Here is a 19749-nt window from a genome sequence, read left to right on the forward strand (position 1 = left end):
CAACCCTGCCGGCGGGACTGGGGCTGCCGTGCTGGCCGCAAGAGAGTGACCCTGTCCGTCTTGGTTCCAGTCGTGGCGATGGCTTCGTTCGTGACGGAGGTTCTGGCACACTCGGGGCGGCTGGAGAAGGAGGATCTGGGCACTCGGATCAGCCGCCTGACCCGGCGGGTGGAGGAGATTAAGGTGAAGGCCCAGCAGCCGGGGGCTGACTGAAAAGGGACGCCGGGTCCGTTTGTGGAGGGACCGGGAAAGGAGTGGGGGCGAAGGGCAGAGAGAGGGGGTGTGAGCAGAGTCAGGTGGAGGGGCTGAGTGAGAAGAATCTGAAGTGGGAGGGCTGGGAGGTGTGTGGCTTGGGGAGGCGCGCGGAGGGGAGCCCAGACGGGTTGGGGAGTGAGGAGGCGCGGAGGCCTGGCGCTTAGGGGCGGAGGAGGCGGTGTCCGAGGAGGGCTGGGCAGTGGGGTTAGGGTGGGGACCGGCCAGGTCGGGGGCTTCGGAGGAAGACTGTGGAGACCCAGCAGAGGAGGTGGGTCTGGAAGCCCCGAGGTGTCCAGGGAGGGAGCATGTGCGAAGGATAGGACCACCTTCCTGGTTTGTGTTTATCTCCTCCGCCCACTCCTTTTTATACCATTGGCTGATGAATAAAATAGCTTTGGGAGAATGGTACCGTTCTCCTCTCTGAAATTTTTGTTGTTCCAGTCTGTCAACATGTTTTTGAAACTCTGGTCTTCATCCCCAAGTCCTTTGAGGCCGCTCTGAGTGTTGTAAAACAGGGAGAGAACGCTTCAGTGGACCCTGCTGGCTTGAGATTGATACCAACCCCCAAAGCACGGCGCTATGCACAGTTTCACTCTGTATTGGTACCCTTCCCTTGCGAGTCTTTGCCCACATCTTCGTTGCTTTCCTTTAAAGTTGTGTGCACCCACGTTCAGCCTGGATTTCAGGGAGCAAGTTTGGCACCCTATCATAAGGGCGCAAGAAGTAGGTCTTCCTAACAACCCCTGATTTTACAAAAATGGTTTCCTGACTTGTAAGTATTCATGTTGCGGCCATCTCTTTTCTAACACGGCTTTAGGGTTTTTCACCACTTTTTATATTAAGCTACCTTAGCGTGGCACTCAAGGCTCCTACTGTTCTGGACCTAACTTTCCTTTCACTGGGTTTCTTTCCTTCACCAACTTGGATCTTCAGCCAACTGACAATTACTTTCTATGCTCCAAGCCGACCCAGTATTTTTCCTGGTTCCCAGACTTTGCTTATGTGGCCATCTTTTCATCTTTACCTATAGTATTTCTACCCATTTTTCATGTCCTATCTCAAATCTAGTTTCCTGCATATAAGGTATCTCCATTTTTCCCACAAGCAGAGGTGATCTCTCTCTCATTTGTGTTTCTGCAGGACATTAACTCTTCCTATATTACATTTTTGTATTCTGTTACTTAAGTGTATAGTAATTTTTCTCCTTAAAAATAACTATTATTTATGGGCAGGCATAATTTTTTCTGGTATTTTCCAAAGCTTTCAGTGCAGAGTATTCAATAATTTATTTATTGATGAAGCTCAAATTGAGAGTTTTAAGATTAGGCCTTAAAATTCTATAAGCGAGAAGATAGAAATTCCTAAGTTGAAGTATACAGATTGTGGATTTAATTTATCTGTTTGCTTTTTCTAGTAGTATACGATTAAAGTTGGTGGCTGCAGTCTGAGCTAATCTAGTGTAATATGAGAGCTTCTGGCTCCCCCTTTTCTTTTTCAGCATTTGTACAACTTTTGGGCACTAGTGGAAATTGGTGATCATTGTCTTCTTGCATCCTAATAATGTTATGGGATCCTGAAAGGTGGGAGAAATGTGTTTTTCAAAGAAACCCATTGGCTTGGAGGAAAAATGAAGGGGTGTGGGTAATGGCCAGAAGGCTCCAACATGGAGGATTCCTTATGGAAGATGAGCTGTTCTCTACTCATCTCACTGTAATTCTTCTGTCTTATTTTATAGGGTGAAGTGTGCACTATGATCAGCAAGAAGTATAGTGAATTCCTGCCTAGCATGCAAAGTGCACAGGACCTGGTTACCCAAGTGGATAAGCTATCTGAGGACATTGACCTGCTGAAATCCAGGATAGAGAGTGAGGTAAAAATGCTTCATTATATTGGTTAGGTTTGTAGGGTGGTAGTTCAGCTACCTGATTGCTCAGACGGTTCAATTCTGTGTATAAGTTTTCAAGACCTCACTTTCCTTATTGGTCAATGGAAGTTGTATTGTATAACTTTAGAGTAACTTCCAGTTTTAAAATAGAAATATTTTCCAAAACTATAAACAATTTTCATAGTGAATTTTTAAAAGCTATAATAATAATGTCTTGCATTTGAATAGCACTTTATAAATTAGAAAAAAAAACTCAGAATTTTATTGTCTTCAAAATAAAGCTGGGTCATTTGGACTTTTATCTCTTAGTTTAAAATGCTTACATCTCTTAATGGCTAGTATTCTCTCATATCTATAGCTGGCCTCTGCACATTCCAGCCTCAACATAATCTTGGTCATTTGGCCTTCTCCTGGAAAATTGGCTTGACTTGCCAGCTACAACCACTCTGCTTCCTGTCGTAAAGCCACTTTATCTGGACACACAGAGAATCGTTGCCTGTCTTGTACTGTGTCGCTGTGTCGGGCCCTGCTTGCTGTGCTCCTTATGGAAGGTCTGGTGGGGTTTAGAAATGCTTACCATGTTTGCCAGAGTGCTGTCATCACAAAAAGAAGTAGGCCAGTGTGGAAACAAAAATAGCCACTTCAAAATTTTAAAAACTTTTTTCACATATATTATTTCACCGGGAGTTTTTTCCTGTATTTAACTTTTAGGAAACATAGTCATTTGAAGCAAGGAAAGCTGATATTAGAGGTTTAAGCAGGTGTAATCTTCGAGGCCTTTTACATCTATTGCTAAATTATTGGGCAGGGCTCACTGATACCCCAAATCGAGATGGTGAAGTGTTTTCAAAGTCCTCAAGGAAAGATGCCCAAGTCTTTTCTCTGTGTGACAGTTGCTAAGGAAGGAAAGTGAGCAGATGTGTTTTTCAAAAGTTCTATATAAAACTTTAATCACAAATGAGGATTTCCAGTTACCTAGAAAATCTACTAACAGCCAGTTCATCAATCATTCTGATTAGAAGTTTTAATAAAAATCTGTTACTCTACAACTCTGGCACAGTTCAAATAATATTTTCAAGGTGTATTTGTAGTTAGTTGATTGTTTGATCCGTGAGTCAATAGTGCAATCTTAGATTGTACTATTAGAAATGCAGTGTCTGGAATAAGAGAGTCATGGACTGTCTGTACCAGATTATGGTTGGTGAAATTTATTCAGTTCTGGTTGTTGCATTTTGAAAGGTGCCTGGTCTAAATGAGAAGGTCCATACCTAAACATTGTATCATCGGAAGAACAGTGGAAGAAACTGAGGATGTTTAGCCCTAGTAAGATTCAAACTTACGGCTGGAGAAGGAGAATGAGATTTAATAGGTAGATATTATAAAGAGATTTAATCAGTCATATGGTATACTTATTCAGCATCTACAAGGGGTCAAACACTGTGGTAGTTACTGAACACAACAGTTTTTTATTTCAAAAATGTGAATCTCTTGCCTAATGTAGATGACTAAAATAGTATGATGCTTGTTAAATAGGAATAATTCAATCAGAGAGGGAAAATACAGCTAAGCTTGACTTCCTATAGGAAATAGTATCAGACCAAAACCTGAAGTAATAGGTAGTTAGGCAAAGAGGAAGGAAGAGTGTTTTAGGTGGACATAGGGGATAGCCTTGCAGAGACATAGATGGAATGGAGAGATGTCACTTTCAGAGAGCTGCAGGGATTCCACGTGACTCATGTGGTGGGAAAGGACACGAGATGAGAATAGAAAGGTAAGCAAGGACCATGTCTATCAGGTTAAGCCGTGTGGACGTTATCTTGATGGCACTGTGGAAGCCATGGAGGATTTTAAACAGAGTAGTGACATCAGGTTTGAATTTGAGGAATCCCATTCTGCTTGCAGTTTGAAGAATGGACTTGGGGAGAATGAGACAGGGACATGAGCTGGCAGTTAAAGCATTAGGAGGCAGTTAAGCTAATCAGGGAAGAAAGGACAGGGGCCTGCTCTAAAGTCAGTGGCAGTGAGGATGGAGAAGAGGGTGAGGATGAATCCTAGTGACATTTAAGAGATGGGATCTTTGGGACTTGATGTGGGCAGTGAAAGATGGAGGAGTCAAGGATCATGGAGAACGAGGTCATTGATGTGCCATTCACTGAAAAGAAAATCTAGAGAAAGGAGTAGGTTTTTGTGGGGTGCCTGTGGGGTATGCAAATGGAGCTGCACGTTGGAGTGTAATAAGACAAAGGCTAGACTTCAACAAGAAATGAAAAGAGAGAGTGAGAGAGAGAGACAGACCTTGAAATGCAGTGGCTCAAATGGCTTTTTAGTTTGCAGTAGTCCAGGCTGCCAGGCTGATTCTACACAGTCAAGAACTATGAGGGAATCTGAGGTTTTATCTGCTTGTAGGTTAGCTAGTTAGCCTGCCACAGTTTCATGGATGCTACTAGAAGACATGAGACTCCTTGGGTGGGAGATCAAGGACAGTTTATTACTCACAACAGGGGGCAGACTGAGCATTTTGTACAGAGGTTAGGAACAAAGAGAGGGCACGGACGAGGCGCATCTATTTTCTTGACTCAGACTTGGAAATGGTTCACATCACTTCTGCTTATATTTCATTGGTGAGATCTTAGACACATGGTCACACTCCACTGAGAGAGCCTACAAGTCTCGTCGGGTAGCTGTGTGCTGTTACTGTGGGGGAATGGGAAAATGGTTTTTAGTTGGCAGTTTACACATCACCCATCCATATACGTGTTTGGAGCTTAGGAAAGTGATGTGGACTTGAGATAGAAGTCTTTGGAAATGGAAGCCATGAGCCACTGATTGCCCAGAGAGAGTGTGGAGAGCAGGGTTTCTCAACCTCGACACTGTTGATATTTGGGACTGGATAGTTCTTTGTTGTGGTGGGCTATCCTGTGCATTGTGGGGTAATCTGCAGTATCTCTGGTCTCTACTCCCTAGATGCCTGTAGAACTCCCTCCATTGTGACAACCTAAAATGTCTCCAGACACTGCCAGATGTCCCTAGATGGGAGGGGGGGAAAATACGGTTGTTTTTTTGAGAACCACTGGTTCAGGGTGGGAGGAGGGCCAGGGAGAAAGGACTATCAATCTGTATGAAGTGGTCAGAGGGAAAATGAAGTTCCCCAAAGAAAATGAATGGCCAAAGAACTAGGAGGAAAATCTGGAGAATAATTTCAGGGAACCAAGGGAAGGAAAGTAACTGTACTGTTAAATAAACACTGATGATGTTTGCTTTGGATTTAGCAACAAGGAGTTGATTGGTGTTTGGGGCACTGTTTTGGAATAGTTTTGATGGAATGGTGGGGGTAGAAACCAGATCTCGGTGAGTTGTAGAATGAATGAGAAGTGGGAAAGTAAAGACAGTGAGCATGGATCACTCTTGCAAGAAGCTTGTTTGTGAGAGGGAGGAGAGAAATAAGGTAGCCACTGAGAAATAGGGGTTGCTGAGGTGGAGGGAATTTTTTTCTCAAAGATGGAAATTTCAGCATCTTTAAACCTGAAGGAAGGAGCCTTGCTCTAGTAGGCACTCAGTCAGTGTATATTTTATGAATGAGGAATGAATCAGGAAGCGGTAAAAGATACAGAAAAGAAGAATTGATAGTGCAAAGTCCCTGAAAAGATGGGACAGAATGGGAGGTGGATTCTGATTCAGCATAAAATCTTTCTAAGAGTTAGAGCTATTAGCTGTAGAATGAATTGCCACTTAGCAGTGGGGATACCCCTCTAATCATCCAGGTGGATGAGCTCTCTGATGAAAAATACTGCTTAAATTAAGGCTAGATTGTGACATGAGCCTGTTATGTTGAAGGCATATTGCTGCATAGGATAACGGTTTAGACTAAGTGAACCGCTTAAGATCTCTTCCCAATACATTCTGTGACTTTTTTTTTTTTTTTGTTATTCCAGTCTTAACCAGCATTTGAATTTCAGTATGAATTATGTTCACCTAATGAAGCTTATTGATTAACTATAAATGCTTTATTTCTTAGATATAGTATAACTTAGGAGTACTTATGTTCGATGTGTGAATTAGGTTCGCCGGGATCTTCATGTATCAACTGCTGAATTTACAGACTTGAAGCAACAGTTGGAAAGAGACTCAGTAGTCCTAAGTTTGCTTAAGCAGCTGCAACAGGTCAGTAAACTCAACACTCAGTGTTTTGCTGGTGAGAAAGTCATTTTTTCCCAGTTGGTCTTATTATTAAATGTGTATCCCTCTAAGGTATTTTTTCATATTTTAAAAATAAACAAGCAGACAGACTTGAAATAATAGGATGTATAAAATGAAATACCTAATAACAGTGTTTATTGTTTTAGTTTTCTACTGCTATTGAAGAATATAATTGTGCACTAACGGAGAAGAAGTATGTCACTGCTGCTCAGTGTCTGGAAGAGGTACTAAATGCTTTCTCCACATTATAAGCAATTAGTACTGTTCTTGTTTTTAGTAAATTTTCTGTTCCACTTATTCCTTATCATTATACCAGTATATTCTCATTGCCCTGAGGCTAGATGGAATGTCTAACGATGATTCCATTTCACTGCCAGGCGCAGAAATGCTTGAAGTTACTGAAATCCAGAAAATGCTTTGATTTAAAAATGTTGAAATCTCTCCACATGGAGCTCACAATACAGAAACAGAACATCCTTTACCACCTTGGAGAAGAGTGGCAGAAGCTGATCGTATGGAAGTTCCCGCCATCAAAAGGTGCTGCTGACCTCAGGTGGACTGCTTTGCTTAATCTGCCTGAACCAGTGTGGCCTCTGAATATATTCTAAATATCTTATACTGGGGGATAAGGAGGTTTCATTTATCAGTCTCCACTGCACTGAGTTCTCCTTTTAAGCAGAATGCATGTTAGGACTAGCTCCTCACTTTACTTCCCCTGAATCTCTCTCTCTGTTCCCTTCACGAGGAAGGAACACAGCAAGGGAAGATGACTGGGTGGGTGGGATTCATGTGATGCGGGTGCGGCGGTGGAGGAGGTGGTAGCTGTTTAAGACCCCAAAGAGTTTCCACTGCACTGTAGGCCCACCCATTCCCAACAGCCCTAATCCCAACAATTTACCATGGCCGGAAAGCTTTGAAAAGCTGTTCAACCATTTCCTCTCTTGGCGAGGGAAGAAGACGCTGGGTGAGAGGGCGGTCAGTGGGACGGGGGTTTGGCTGTTTTTTTCAGTCCTCAGGGAAAAATGGTGGCAAAATCATGAGATACTGGGTGCTTTGCAAGATGAAGAAATAGGATGACTTTGGCCCTGGCTTTGCTTGACCCTGCTTGGCTCTCAGGCTCTCTGCTCACTCTAGGTGCCCGTTGTCTTTGATGTCTGGTTTACACAGAGTAGAACCTCTGAGACTATATGTAAAGGACATGCCATTACACCTGGTATATATTCTAGTATTGAATCTTGAAATTTAGGTTGTTTCAGTCTCCCCCCAACCCCTTTCCCGTATCCACTTGGGCCTCCAAATTCATTAAATACGTATGTATGTATGTACACACACACACACACACACACACACACACACACACACACACACACACACACACACACACACACACACACGTGTATGTATTTCACTTTGAAGGAAGTAATCTAGAAAATTTTGGGTTATACTTGCAGGCAGACTAAAATTAAGAGAAGATAGCAGGCGTGTTAATTTTTTGTTATTATACACCCTTCTTGTTAAATTTATTAGGCAGGCTATTTTCTATACTTAGTAAGAAAAAACATTAAGGAGATCTTAAAGTGAAACTGGGACCTCACATGTCACTCTTTTTTTTTTTTTAAAGATTTTATTTATTTATTTGACAGAGACACAGCGAGAGAGGGAACACAAGCAGGGGGAGTGGCAGAGGGAGAAGCAGGCCTCCCGCAGAGTGGGGATCGTGACCTGAGCTGAAGACAGATGCTTAACGACTAAGCCACCCAGGCGCCCCCTCACGTGTCATTCTTTACCTCCACTCATTACATATTTAATAAGCATCTATTAGGCACATCTTCTTGCTTTTGCACTTAGTTTGGTTCTTTGAATATACCAAAAACAGTCATTTCTTGTTTTAAAGTGATGCCAAGGACACGTATGTCATAATAAAAATTTGGTTACATTGGAAGTGTATTGTAATAAAACCACATATTTAGGAATCTCAGAGAATGAGCTCTGAGGAATAGAGGTGGGAATATCTTGTATTGCTGAGACAGCTGATGTTTTCCCCCTTTTTCTTAGATACCAGTAACTTGGAATCTTGCCTACAAACAGAACTTAATTTATGCATTGAACAATCTCAGAAAGAAGAGAAGACCCCTGTGCCACCAATCAATTCTGTCCTCCTGGCATTTTCTATTCTTGGGGAGCTACAAATGAAGCTTAAATCATTTGGTAAGGCATACTACTTTGTTTCATTTTCATGAAATCTCAGAATATTCGGTATTAATGGAATGACATAAGTTTATAAAATATTCTCTAGAAAATATTGATGATAGATCCTGGGTTTGGCCTTATGATTCATCAAATGGAATTCTCATAAATACTACCCTTTTTATTAAGGGCTTGGATCCTTTCTTGACTTCTTTTTTCCTTTTTTTTTTTTAAAGATTTTATTTATTTATTTGACAGAGAGGTAGAGAGCACAAGTAGGCAGAGAGGCAGGCAGAGGGAGAGGGAGAAGCAGACTCTCCACTGAGCAGGAAAGCAGCTACTGCTATTTATTTAATTTGACTTTTTGAATGATTTAAATAAAAATCTGTGGACAGTCTAGGGAATTTCAGTGGGAAAACCTGTAGTGCATAACGAGTGGTGTGTGATGTCACAGGATATGTATTTTTATTGTTAGGTTCAAAGATCTTTTTTGGTGGTGGTGGCGGGGCATGCTTTTTAAAAGTTTGTTCCAGTGATTTCTGATGAATGTTCATATAATTTTTCAGGTCAGATGCTGCTGAAGTATATCCTTAGGCCTCTGGCATCTTGCCCATCCCTTTATGCTATTATAGAAAGCCAGCCTAACATCATTATTATTCGTTTTGAATCTGTAATGACTGACTTGGAACATCCGTCACCGTCTGAAGTTTTTGCAAAGATCAGACTGGTACTGGAAGTCCTCCAGAAACAACTTCTAGGTCTGTATCCCCAAGGTAATACTTTTCTATTTTTATATTTGGGAAAAGTCAGTATTGTTTTTAAAAGTAAGTATTATTTTAAAGTAGATAAAAATGCCCCTAATCTGAATGTATAGAGGATTGGAGGTGAGTAGATTATGCTATAGGAGTAAAGTTATCACCTGCTTATGTCTTGCTCTGCTTTACATTCCTTCTCCTCCCTATATTGAAAATAGGGTCACCAGTGCTACCCCAGATTCTGTATTTGTAATATTTAGTTGAATTCTAGGATATACTTCTCTCACTGGACTTCTAGTAACATCACATTTTGGGACTCTTGCTTTAATTATGGGAGAAGCAGAGATGAACTAAGTACTCTTTTTTTTTTTTTTAAGATTTTATTTATTTATTTGAGAGAGAGAGAGCATGAGAGGGGGGAGGGTCAGAGGGAGAAGCAGACTCCCCGCTGAGCAGGGAGCCTTATGCGGGACTCGATCCTGGGACTCCAGGATCATGACCTGAGCTGAAGGCAGTCGCTTAACCAACTGAGCCACCCAGGCGCCCTCTTGTTTGTCTTTTAGAGAGCGAGACAGGTGGGGGGAGAGGCAGAGAGAGAGAGGGAATCTTAAACAGGCTCCACACCCAGGGCAGGGCTCCATCTCACAACCCTGAGATCATGACTGAGCCAAAATCATGAGTCAGACGCTTAACTGACTGAGCCCCCCAGGTGCCCTGAACCAAGTTCTGTGTATTTCAATAGGAAAATCTCCATTAATCTGATAGAAACAAACTAGATTTAACATAAGAAATAAATTACATTCCATCTTAGCCTGTTGTTTAGATCTTGATATATTCATGATTGAAATAGCCAGTTTCTGTATTGCTTTGAATAATTTTTTTGGTTGTCATACTATTAAAAATAAATTTTTCTGGTGTTTTAATACTATTTTTTAGTTATTTGACTTCTTTTTAAAAAATTTATGTATTATTTGTTTATTTTGACTTTATGCTTTTCTCAGTTGTCTTACTAAATAGTCAAACATTCTTGATGTAGAAAAAATTAACAAACTGCTGGTGGTGTTTGTATGCTTCGCTGGCAGTCATTTAGTTTATTTATATAAAATAATTTCTGTGTAAAGGAAGGAACTGGTTCTAGTTTTAACAGTAGCAGAGAAGGAAAAAAAGTCTTCAGACTTATATAAACTGCAGCAATCCAAGGTAGTTTTCTTGTTCCTTCACTTAGGGAAATAATACATAGGTATAAACAAAGTTGTAAACAAAGTACCCAAGGACTAGAAAGAACCAGAGATCTCTGATGCTTGAGTCTCCTCTCTGTGGGCCACACGGGCAGCCTGAGCACTGTTAGTGAGGGGGAGGTCACTTCCTCTTGATGCATGCATTCTGTCCTGCCTCTGGGCAGCTCTGAGTTTTATGGAGTTTTTGTTTGTTTTTTAAAAATCATGTCTCCTATATCGATAGTAAATACTATTAGCAAAACCTCCATTTTGCAAATTAGATCTTCAGGGTAGTTGTTTAAAAAATGTGTTCAAAATACATTGCTCTGTAATGCCTGCTTTACTGATGCTATTTCTACTATGTGTAGCATATAGAACATGTCTAATTCCTATTACACATGATGGACTTTTAAATTCTTTACGGTAGGGGTGCCTGGGTGGCTCAGATGGTTAAGCGTCTGCCTTTGGCTCAGGTCATGATCCCAGGGTCCTGGGATCGAGCCCTGCATTGGGCTCCCTGCTTGGTGGGGAGTCTGCTTCTCCCTCTCCCTCTACTGTTCCCCCTGCTTGTGCTCTCTCACTCTCTGTCAAATAAATAAATAAAATCTTTAAATAAATAAATAAATTCTTTACAGTAGCTGTTACTTCCTTTGTATCTTACCACCAGTATCAACATCCTTAGGTTTTTTTGAATGACATAGTTTTAAGTTCTTATTTTCATTGCTCTTCTATGAATATATTCCATTTCTTCTATAGTTTTACTTAAAGTATGGTATTCAAAACAGAACAAAGTATTAATAGTGTGAACTAATTCAGAATAGTTTGGGAGCATTCATGCCCTCATTCCCAGTTCCATGCTTCTGTGAGTATAGCCAAAGGCTTTTTATTTATTACACAGTTAACTCACTGAGCTTAATCTAAATGAAAATCCTGTGTCCTACTTAATGCAATGCATACTGCTGCTCTCCCATCTTAGACTTGACTTTTTGGAATTAACATTAATCTTTGTTAAATTTTACTTGATAAAATTTTGCAGTGTGTTTACTGTCCTTACCCCTTCATGTCGCATGCATAATTGATACCCATGCTTTCATATAGTTTAATCTGAGTCAGTGATGATATTGTGGCCTGGGATAGGGTTACAGTCCAGAGGTGCTCTGGAGAGTTCTGGTACAGACCTCTTTACAGTTTTACTTTGCTCCACTAAATTAATCAGTACTGTACCTGTTGATCTATATGTAAGTTTTCTTATATCTAGGATATTCAGAGCAGAAGACAGCTCATCTCTTTATGCATTTTAGGCTCTAGTTTCTCTTTTACCATTCATTGTTTCCCTTCCGGTTTAGAGATCACTGTCTTTGACAAAGAAGAGAATAAAAGAACGAGTTTAGGAATTTTGTGTTCTCTTTGATATCCGTCAGCATTCATTCCCTTCCTTCATCTTCTTGATCTAAATATAATCTGAAAATTCTGTTTTGAGTCCTTAGTTCTTTTTGGAATCCTCTATTTTCTTTGGATTTTAGTTATTCTGAAACTTCCTAAGGGCTTTTGCCCTTCCTCTTATGTTTGCCTTTGGTTTATGATCTTCTTTTCACCTTTTAAATCTGTATTTTTCCTTCAGAGTTTTCTTTATTAGAAGGCATTGTTATATCAACAACAAAGGAGCTTTAATTTTTTTAAATTTTATTTAGTTTCATTTTAATTCCAATATCGTTAACCTACAATGTTATATTAGCTTCAGGTGTACACAAAGGAGCTTTTATTTTATTTATTTATTTATTTATTTATTTATTTTTAAAGATTTTATTTATTTGACAGAGAGAGGGAGCATGAGCAGGGGGAGGGTAGAGGGAGAGGGAGAGCAGGCTTCTGGCTGAGCAAGGAGACTGATGTGGAGCTTGATTCCAGGATCCTGGGATCATGACTTGAGCTGAAGGCAGATGCTTAACTGACTGAGCCACCCAGGCACCCCTCACAAAGGAGTTTTTATTTATTTATTTTATTTATTTATTTGTTTTTTAAAGATTTTATTTATTTATTTGACAGAGAGAGACATAGCGAGAGAGGGAACACAAGCAGGCGGAGTGGGAGAGGGAGAAGCAGGCTTCCCGCGGAGCAGGGAGCCTGATGCAGGGCTTGATCCCAGGACCCTGGGATCATGACCTGAGCCGAAGGCAGATGCTTAACGACTGAGCCACCCAGGCGCCCCACAAAGGAGTTTTTAAAAGAGGAAAAAGAAAATTTGCTTGGAAAGAATTTGGCAAAATATATAAAAGGTCTTAATATGTTTCAATCCTTTGAACCAAGATCTCAACTTATAGGAGTCTGCCCTACAGAAATAATCTTAAATATATAAAACTATGTATAAGGATGTTCACCATAATGTTACTTATAATACTGAAATACTGGAAAGTAATGAAATTTTGAAGAATAGGAAAATGAGTAAGTAAATTATAGAGCTATGTAATAGATCACTTTGCATAATTATATTTGTATTGAATTTTTTTAAAGAAAGGATTGGTTTTAAAACTAATTGCTTCTAAAAGCCAACTAAAAGCATTCTATTAAAGGATTAAAAACTATTTCCATTAAAATCAGTTATAAGTCGGGAATGCATGCTACCATTAATATTCTTTGGTATTGTTTTAGGGGTTGTGCTAATGCAAAGAAGAGAAAATAAGTATGAATATTAAAGAGAAGAAATTATGTATAAATGATATAATTGCATACATAGGAAACCAAAAGGCTCTAGTAAAACTTTTATAATTAATACAATTATAAATTGTGTTAAATTTATAATTTAAATTATATTTTATCTTTAAATTAAATTTATCATATAAAAATTTAATGTTTAGATACAGTGTGAAGGTATAAAAATCAATAGTATCTTTGTGCACTAATAATCAGTTATATTAAAATATAAAGATATTTATAATGCTAACAAAATCTGTGAAATTTTTAAGTATAAGTTTAATAAGAAAGAGGAGGATATATGTGAAGAAAACCATAAAACTTTGAAGGACATAAAGTAAAAGCTGAGTAAAAAGAGGCTTTTGTGGATTAGAAGACAGTCCCATAAAATTGTCAGTTCATTCCAAAACAGTGTATAAATTTAATATATTTCCAAATACCCATTATATATTTTCAAACTCAATAAAGTACTCTAAAGCTTATATCAAAAATAGATTTGGAGAATTGCCAATAAAGATTTAAGAAACATTAGTGGGACAATTTAAAAATTAAAACTATGTTCTTGGTACAAGGAAATCAGTGGAATGAAGAAGAGTCCAGAAGTAGAGCCAGGATAAATGAGAACTTGATGTTTGATCAAAGTCACGTTTCAGTTTAGTCGGACAGACAGTTCATTTAGTAATGGTGCTAGCAAAATTGGCTGTCTGTGCAATAAAACAAAGTTAGATTCCTGCTTCATAGTTCGTACTGAAGTAAATTCAAGATGAGTTAAAGCCCTCCATGTGAAACAACAACAACAAAAATGTTAGAAGAAAATTTAGGAGATGTGAATAGTCTGAGGAAGCTCAGAATGCATAAAGGGAAGGACTGACAAATTTGACTACGTATAAATGTTAAATTTTGTATGGCAAACAATACAGTAAACAAAAGCAAAAGACAATAGTGAACTGGGAGAAAATTCTTGTAAAGTGTTTGACAGACAAGGCATTAGTATAAGGACTTTTTTCCAAAGAAAAAGAGAACATTAGTAATAGAAAAATAGGCAAAAAATTTGAATAGGCAATTCATGGAAGAGAAGGTGCAATTTGTTAATAAATGTAAAAATGTGTTGCTTAACCTCCCTAGTAGGGAAATAGAAATCACAGCATCAAGGTGAACTTTCATCCTTAGGGCAGACATTAAAAGATTCTGAGTGAGACACTTCTGATAAGAAAGCGGAAAGATAGTCTCCTTCATTGCTTTTTGTGAGTGCTTTGTAGAAAATACCATGGGGCACCTGGGTGGCTCAGTCGGTTGGGCAACTGCCTTCGGCTCAGGTCATGATCCTGGAGTCCTGGGATTGAGTCCCGCATCGGGCTCTCTGCTCGGCAGGGAGTCTGCTTCTCCCTCTGACCCTCTTCCCCTCATGTGCTCTCTCTCTCAAATGAATAAAATCTTAAAAAAGAAAAGAAAAGAAAATACTATGAAGCTCTGCTATTATATAGTATATGTATAGTAAAATCTAAAATATGCCTCCCTTTGACCTAGATATTCCACTGTCTAATTCTCTACAGAAGTGATAGCAGTAGGTTATGTGTGTGTGTGTGTGTGAGTGTGAGTGTGAGTAGTGTATCCTTGCACACAGGACTGTGCCTCATTTGAGGAATGGTTATATAACTTACGTTTGAGCCGTGCTGTGGCACATTTTGCAGCTATGGAAAAGAAATGAAGTAGAGCTGGGTATGTTGACTTAAAAGATGGCCATGATCTGTTTTTAAGTGATAAAAAAGTTAAGTGTAAAATCCATGGCATGAACCCATTTTTATAGAAAGGAAAGCTGTCCCTTATATGAATACTGTATTGGTTTGCTGGAGCCACCATAACAAAATGCTATAGGCTGTGTGACTTAACAGAAATTATTTTCTCACAGTTTTGGAGGCTGGGAGTCCAAGATCAAGGTGTTAGCAGATTTGGTTTCTCCTAAGTCCTCTCTCCTTGCCTTGCAGACAGCCTTCTCACTGGTCTCCTCTGTAGGAGTGCATCCCTGGTGTCTCTTCCTCTTCTTATAAGGACACTAGTCATATTGGATTAGGGCCCCTCCCTGATGACCTTATTTAACCTTAATTACTTTTTCAAAGGCCAGGCCCTATCTCCAAATCCAGTCACATTGGGGGTTAGGGCTTCAACATATAAATTGTAGGGGAGAGTGTACAATTCAGTCCATATCAAGGGGTGTGTATTTGGCAATTCAGTCCATATCAAGGGGTGTGCATGTGTGTATATATGTGTGTAAAAACCATGTATATATATGTGTGTGTGTGGTTATGAATGTTTTATATATATAGTATGAATGTAAGGGGGGAAGAATACAAACCAAGATCCTAACATTGGTCACTTGGGCATGGAGAGAGAAGCTTGTGGGTATGGATAGGGAAAATTTGGCTTTTTCTTTATAAATCTTAGTGGTTTGCGACTTGTCATAACAAGCAAGTTTTGCTTTTCCCATGAATGATTTTCTAGAAAGTGTCAATTACAGACTTTTACCAAGGAGTAGAAACTCTGAACATAACAAATAATTGTAGAAGAAATTTGAAAGGTTGTTGAAGACTTGCCACTGAAAAGGCCACCATCAGGCACAGAAAGTTTGTAGCTAAATTCTGTGTATATTTCAATTTCTAGATAATCTCTGTGTTAATCAAACTCTTTTGGTCATTAGAAACAAAGATGAATATGTCCTACTTAAGTTTTTAAAAACCAGCATAGGGGCACCTGGGTGGCTTAGTCAGCCTTCTGCTCAGGTCATTATCTCAGGGTCCTGGGATGGAGCCCCGCATTGGGCTCCCTGCTCAGTGGGGACCCTGCTTCTCCCTCTCCCTCTGCCCCTCCCCCCTGCTCATGCTCTCTCTCGTGCTTTCTCTCTCTCAAATAAATAAAATCTCAAAAAAAAACCCCAAACAGAATAAACTTAATACCAAAATGTAATAATGATAGTTTATACACAGAGAAAACACTGCCAAATGATTTTACCTTTGGGTTATAAATGCAAACACTTAGAAAATATGTAAATTAAACCCAACAGTACCTTTAAAAAGGAGACATTGTTTATTCTAGGAGTACAGAGGTGTTTAGCATAAGAAAGCTATCAACCAGTTTATGTCAGCATATTAAAAGGGGTCACATCATTAGATATGGAAAATATGACAAAACTCAGTACCCTTTTTTAATAACTAAAATAAGAATAGAGTACTTTTTAATAGTATAGTGAAATGTTTATGATACTAGCTGAAACGTCTCTTAGTATTGTTTACTTTATTATCTTTAAAAGGAAGGCAGGTTTTTTTGTTTTGCTCTGTGTTAGTAAATTGCAGCTGCCATTTATTGTGAAATTTGTGACATATTTTCTTCCAGTCTCTCTTTTTTTCCCCTTTACTGTTCCCATGATTCTACTCGCTTTTGCATCTTCACTTAATTCTGCATCGGTAGCATACCTTGTCCATAGTTATTTTTCTTAAACTTAGAAAAATAATTATATCATGATTAAGATAAGTACTTCTATTTAATTGCCTTTTACAGTTTATATAGGTACCATTGTAGCTTGTGATGTATGCATAAATATTCAAATGAATGCATTACAGTGTGACATTGTGCATAGAAAAAAAAATAATTCGAACAGAATCAATCTGTTTACACTGATGGGATTGGTGATGTGTTCGTGTGCCGTACTGGAAATGATTCGTGTTCCTGCCATCAGCGGTACAGACAACATAATTGCTTATGTGGTGCAGTGGTTCAAGTGACGTTCTAGTCTTATCGAAACAACGAAGTTGTGCTTAACAGAAAACTACTTCCTTTTTTTTCTTTTACTTTAAGATTTTTATTAAAAAAAATGGACAGCAGTCCCATGTACGCTTCAGCCATTTTCCTCAGTGTTAACGTCCTGTGTACCTATAGTACAATGTCAAACTCAGCAAACTGACGATGGTCCAATTCACAGAGCTTATTCCAGTTTCACCTGCACTCATTTGTGTGTGTGTGTAGTTTTGTGTAGTTTTATCACATGTAGATCCATGTAGCCACCACCTTAATCAAGATATGGACTATTCTAACACCATAAGCTGCTTTGTGCTATCTTTTTATAATCACACACCCTTGCTTCCATTTTTTAAAGATTTTGTTTATTTATTTTTTATTGGTTGGTTGGTTTGTTCAGAGAGAGAGCATGCAAGCAGGGTAAGGGGCAGAAGGAGAGGGAGAGAGATGCAGGGCTCCATCTCACAACCCGAGATCACGACCTGAGTGGAAATCAAGAGTTGGATGCTTAACCGACTGAGCCACCCAGGTGCCCCCCTTGCTTCCATTTTTAAAATGAAATCGAGGGCGCCTGGGTGGCTCAGATGGTTAAGAGTCTGCCTTCGGCTTGGGTCATGATCCCAGAGTCCTGGGATCGAGCCCCACATCGGGCTCCCTGCTCGGCGGGAAGCCTGCTTCTCCCTCTGCCTCTCTCTCTCTTTTATGAATAAAAAATAAAATCCTTAAAAAATAAATAAATAAAATGAAATTGAAACCGATTAAAAATTTAAAAAATTCAATTCTTCAGTCACACTAATCACATTTCAAGTGCTCAGCAGCAAAATGTGGCCGGTGGCTGTGCAGGTGTAGATTTTAGACATTTTAAGTTTCTCAAGGCTCTGAGATAATAGGCTTCACTTTTTTTTAAGGTTCTTATCCCCTAAGGTCTTCCTTGGTGAATTGGAACGAAGTTAAAAATAGCTTGTCTCTTGGGGCGCCTGGGTGGCTCAGTCGGTGAAGCATCTGCCTTGGGCTCTGGTCATGATCCTGGGGGCCTGAGTTTGAGCTTTGCGTGGGGCTCCCTGCTCGGCAGGGGCCTGCTTCTCCCTGTCCTCCCCGCTCCTCTCTCTCTCGCTATCTCTGTGACTATCTCTGTCTCTCTCAAATAAATAAAATCTTTAAAAAAAAATAGCTTGTCTCTTTTATGGTTCCTTTTCCTTCTACGTTGGTCACTGATTCTTAACTATTATTTATTTAATTAATACTATATTTTAAATAACTCCATGAAAATGTGTTGGGGGAAAAAAAACCCCATCATATGATATACTGTAGAGAGGCATTGAAGCATTCCATTTGCTAGGTTAGGTATTATGCTGTAATGTAAGGTGTTTATTGATATTTTACTTAGGATAAACATGCAGATCCTAGTCAGAGATGACAGAGGGTGTTTATTCATTATTAAAGAACTGGGGTTTTATTCTAAATGGGTTTCAACTTGGTATGCAGAACTTCTGAGTGCTTGTCATATAATCAGATCAGTCGATTAGCAGTAGATGATACTGTATAGTGTAGGTGGCTTAACACTTTATTATTGTAGGGTAGAGGCAGTAATACAGGGCAGACCCTTCAGTTGAGCAATGAAAATAAAGTAGTAATTGTGTGTCATGCTTTGTGCCACGAAGGCACTTGAGATAGCTGTAGAATTATCTGTGGTGTTTTCTTCCCCATCCTAAAATCAAAGAATTCTAAAAAACTAGGGAACTTGAGCATAATCTGAACTGTGAATGGTTTCTTGTTTAAAACTTTTTCTTTTGATTCAGATTTACCTCTTGATACTGACCTAGAAAATGAAAAAACATCTAAAATTGTATTGGCTGAGATGCTTGGTGACATGATCTGGGAGGACTTGTCTGAGTGCCTCATTAAAAACTGTTTGGTTTATTCTATCCCAACTAATAGCAGCAAGTTACAGCAGTATGAAGAGGTGAGTGCGGAGATATCACAGAAGGTTATAAGAGACTGTCGGTGCGTATTGGTGTCTTGTTTTTCCTGGGAGACCTTTTGCTCTTTAGCGACATCTTTAAGGAAATTATTAATAGGGAGTGGAAGCAAATTCCCTATTACTTATTTCTCTCCTTGCTTTCTACCTTTTGATTGGGAAGAATGTTTTCTTTTTAAGTATATTTTTGTTAGTGAGATACCTTTGAAAAACAGTTGTTCTTTTATACTCATATCAACTATAGTAGCTACTATGTAACATTTTACTTTTTGCTTCTTTTTAGCATTTCCTTGAACACTAAAATAAGTGTATTTATTTTAGAGATCTTTGCACTTTTACTCAGTAGAATCAGAAGTTTATATTGAAGGTACTATTCCAAATGAACTTAGGGCTGGAAGAATGTCTAATATGTGTACCTGCTAACTGCTGGTCTGTTGTAAAACTTAAATGACCAGCTGGTCCTTGTTACTTTGGATTTGAAATTTTAATACTGGGATGGACTATGTGTATATAATTCTTTTTTTTCCTCGTTGTCTTTCTTACTCAGATCATACAGTCCACTGAAGAATTTGAAAATGCCCTCAAGGAGATGAGGTTTTTAAAAGGAGATACTACTGATTTGCTGAAATATGCCCGTAACATCAATTCTCATTTTGCTAACAAGAAATGTCAGGATGTGATTGTGGCAGCTAGAAACCTAATGACCTCTGAAATTCATAACACTGTGAAGGTACTGGGGGTTATCTTAATGTGTATTACCTTGTATTTAAGAAGTGGTATGCATTTTTTTTTTTT

General features: G+C 39.1%; 1 protein-coding gene across 1 annotated transcript in view; it reads left to right on the forward strand.

Moving 5' to 3' along the window:
• The window catches only part of ZW10 (zw10 kinetochore protein), a 32368-nt gene continuing 12619 nt past the window's right edge, over positions 1-19749 (forward strand). Inside the window, exons 1-9 of the mRNA XM_028105940.2 lie at positions 1-183; positions 1991-2125; positions 6200-6301; positions 6484-6561; positions 6715-6874; positions 8393-8545; positions 9091-9282; positions 18776-18939; positions 19502-19684. Coding sequence (XP_027961741.1) covers positions 79-183; positions 1991-2125; positions 6200-6301; positions 6484-6561; positions 6715-6874; positions 8393-8545; positions 9091-9282; positions 18776-18939; positions 19502-19684 — 1272 coding nt within the window. The 5' untranslated portion in view covers positions 1-78. The remainder of the gene's footprint in view (positions 184-1990; positions 2126-6199; positions 6302-6483; positions 6562-6714; positions 6875-8392; positions 8546-9090; positions 9283-18775; positions 18940-19501; positions 19685-19749) is intronic.

Source organism: Eumetopias jubatus, unplaced genomic scaffold, assembly GCF_037043125.1.
Source record: "Eumetopias jubatus isolate StellerSeaLion01/CBP00866 unplaced genomic scaffold, mEumJub1_p1.0 scaffold_13, whole genome shotgun sequence".
Lineage (NCBI taxonomy): Eukaryota > Metazoa > Chordata > Mammalia > Carnivora > Otariidae > Eumetopias > Eumetopias jubatus.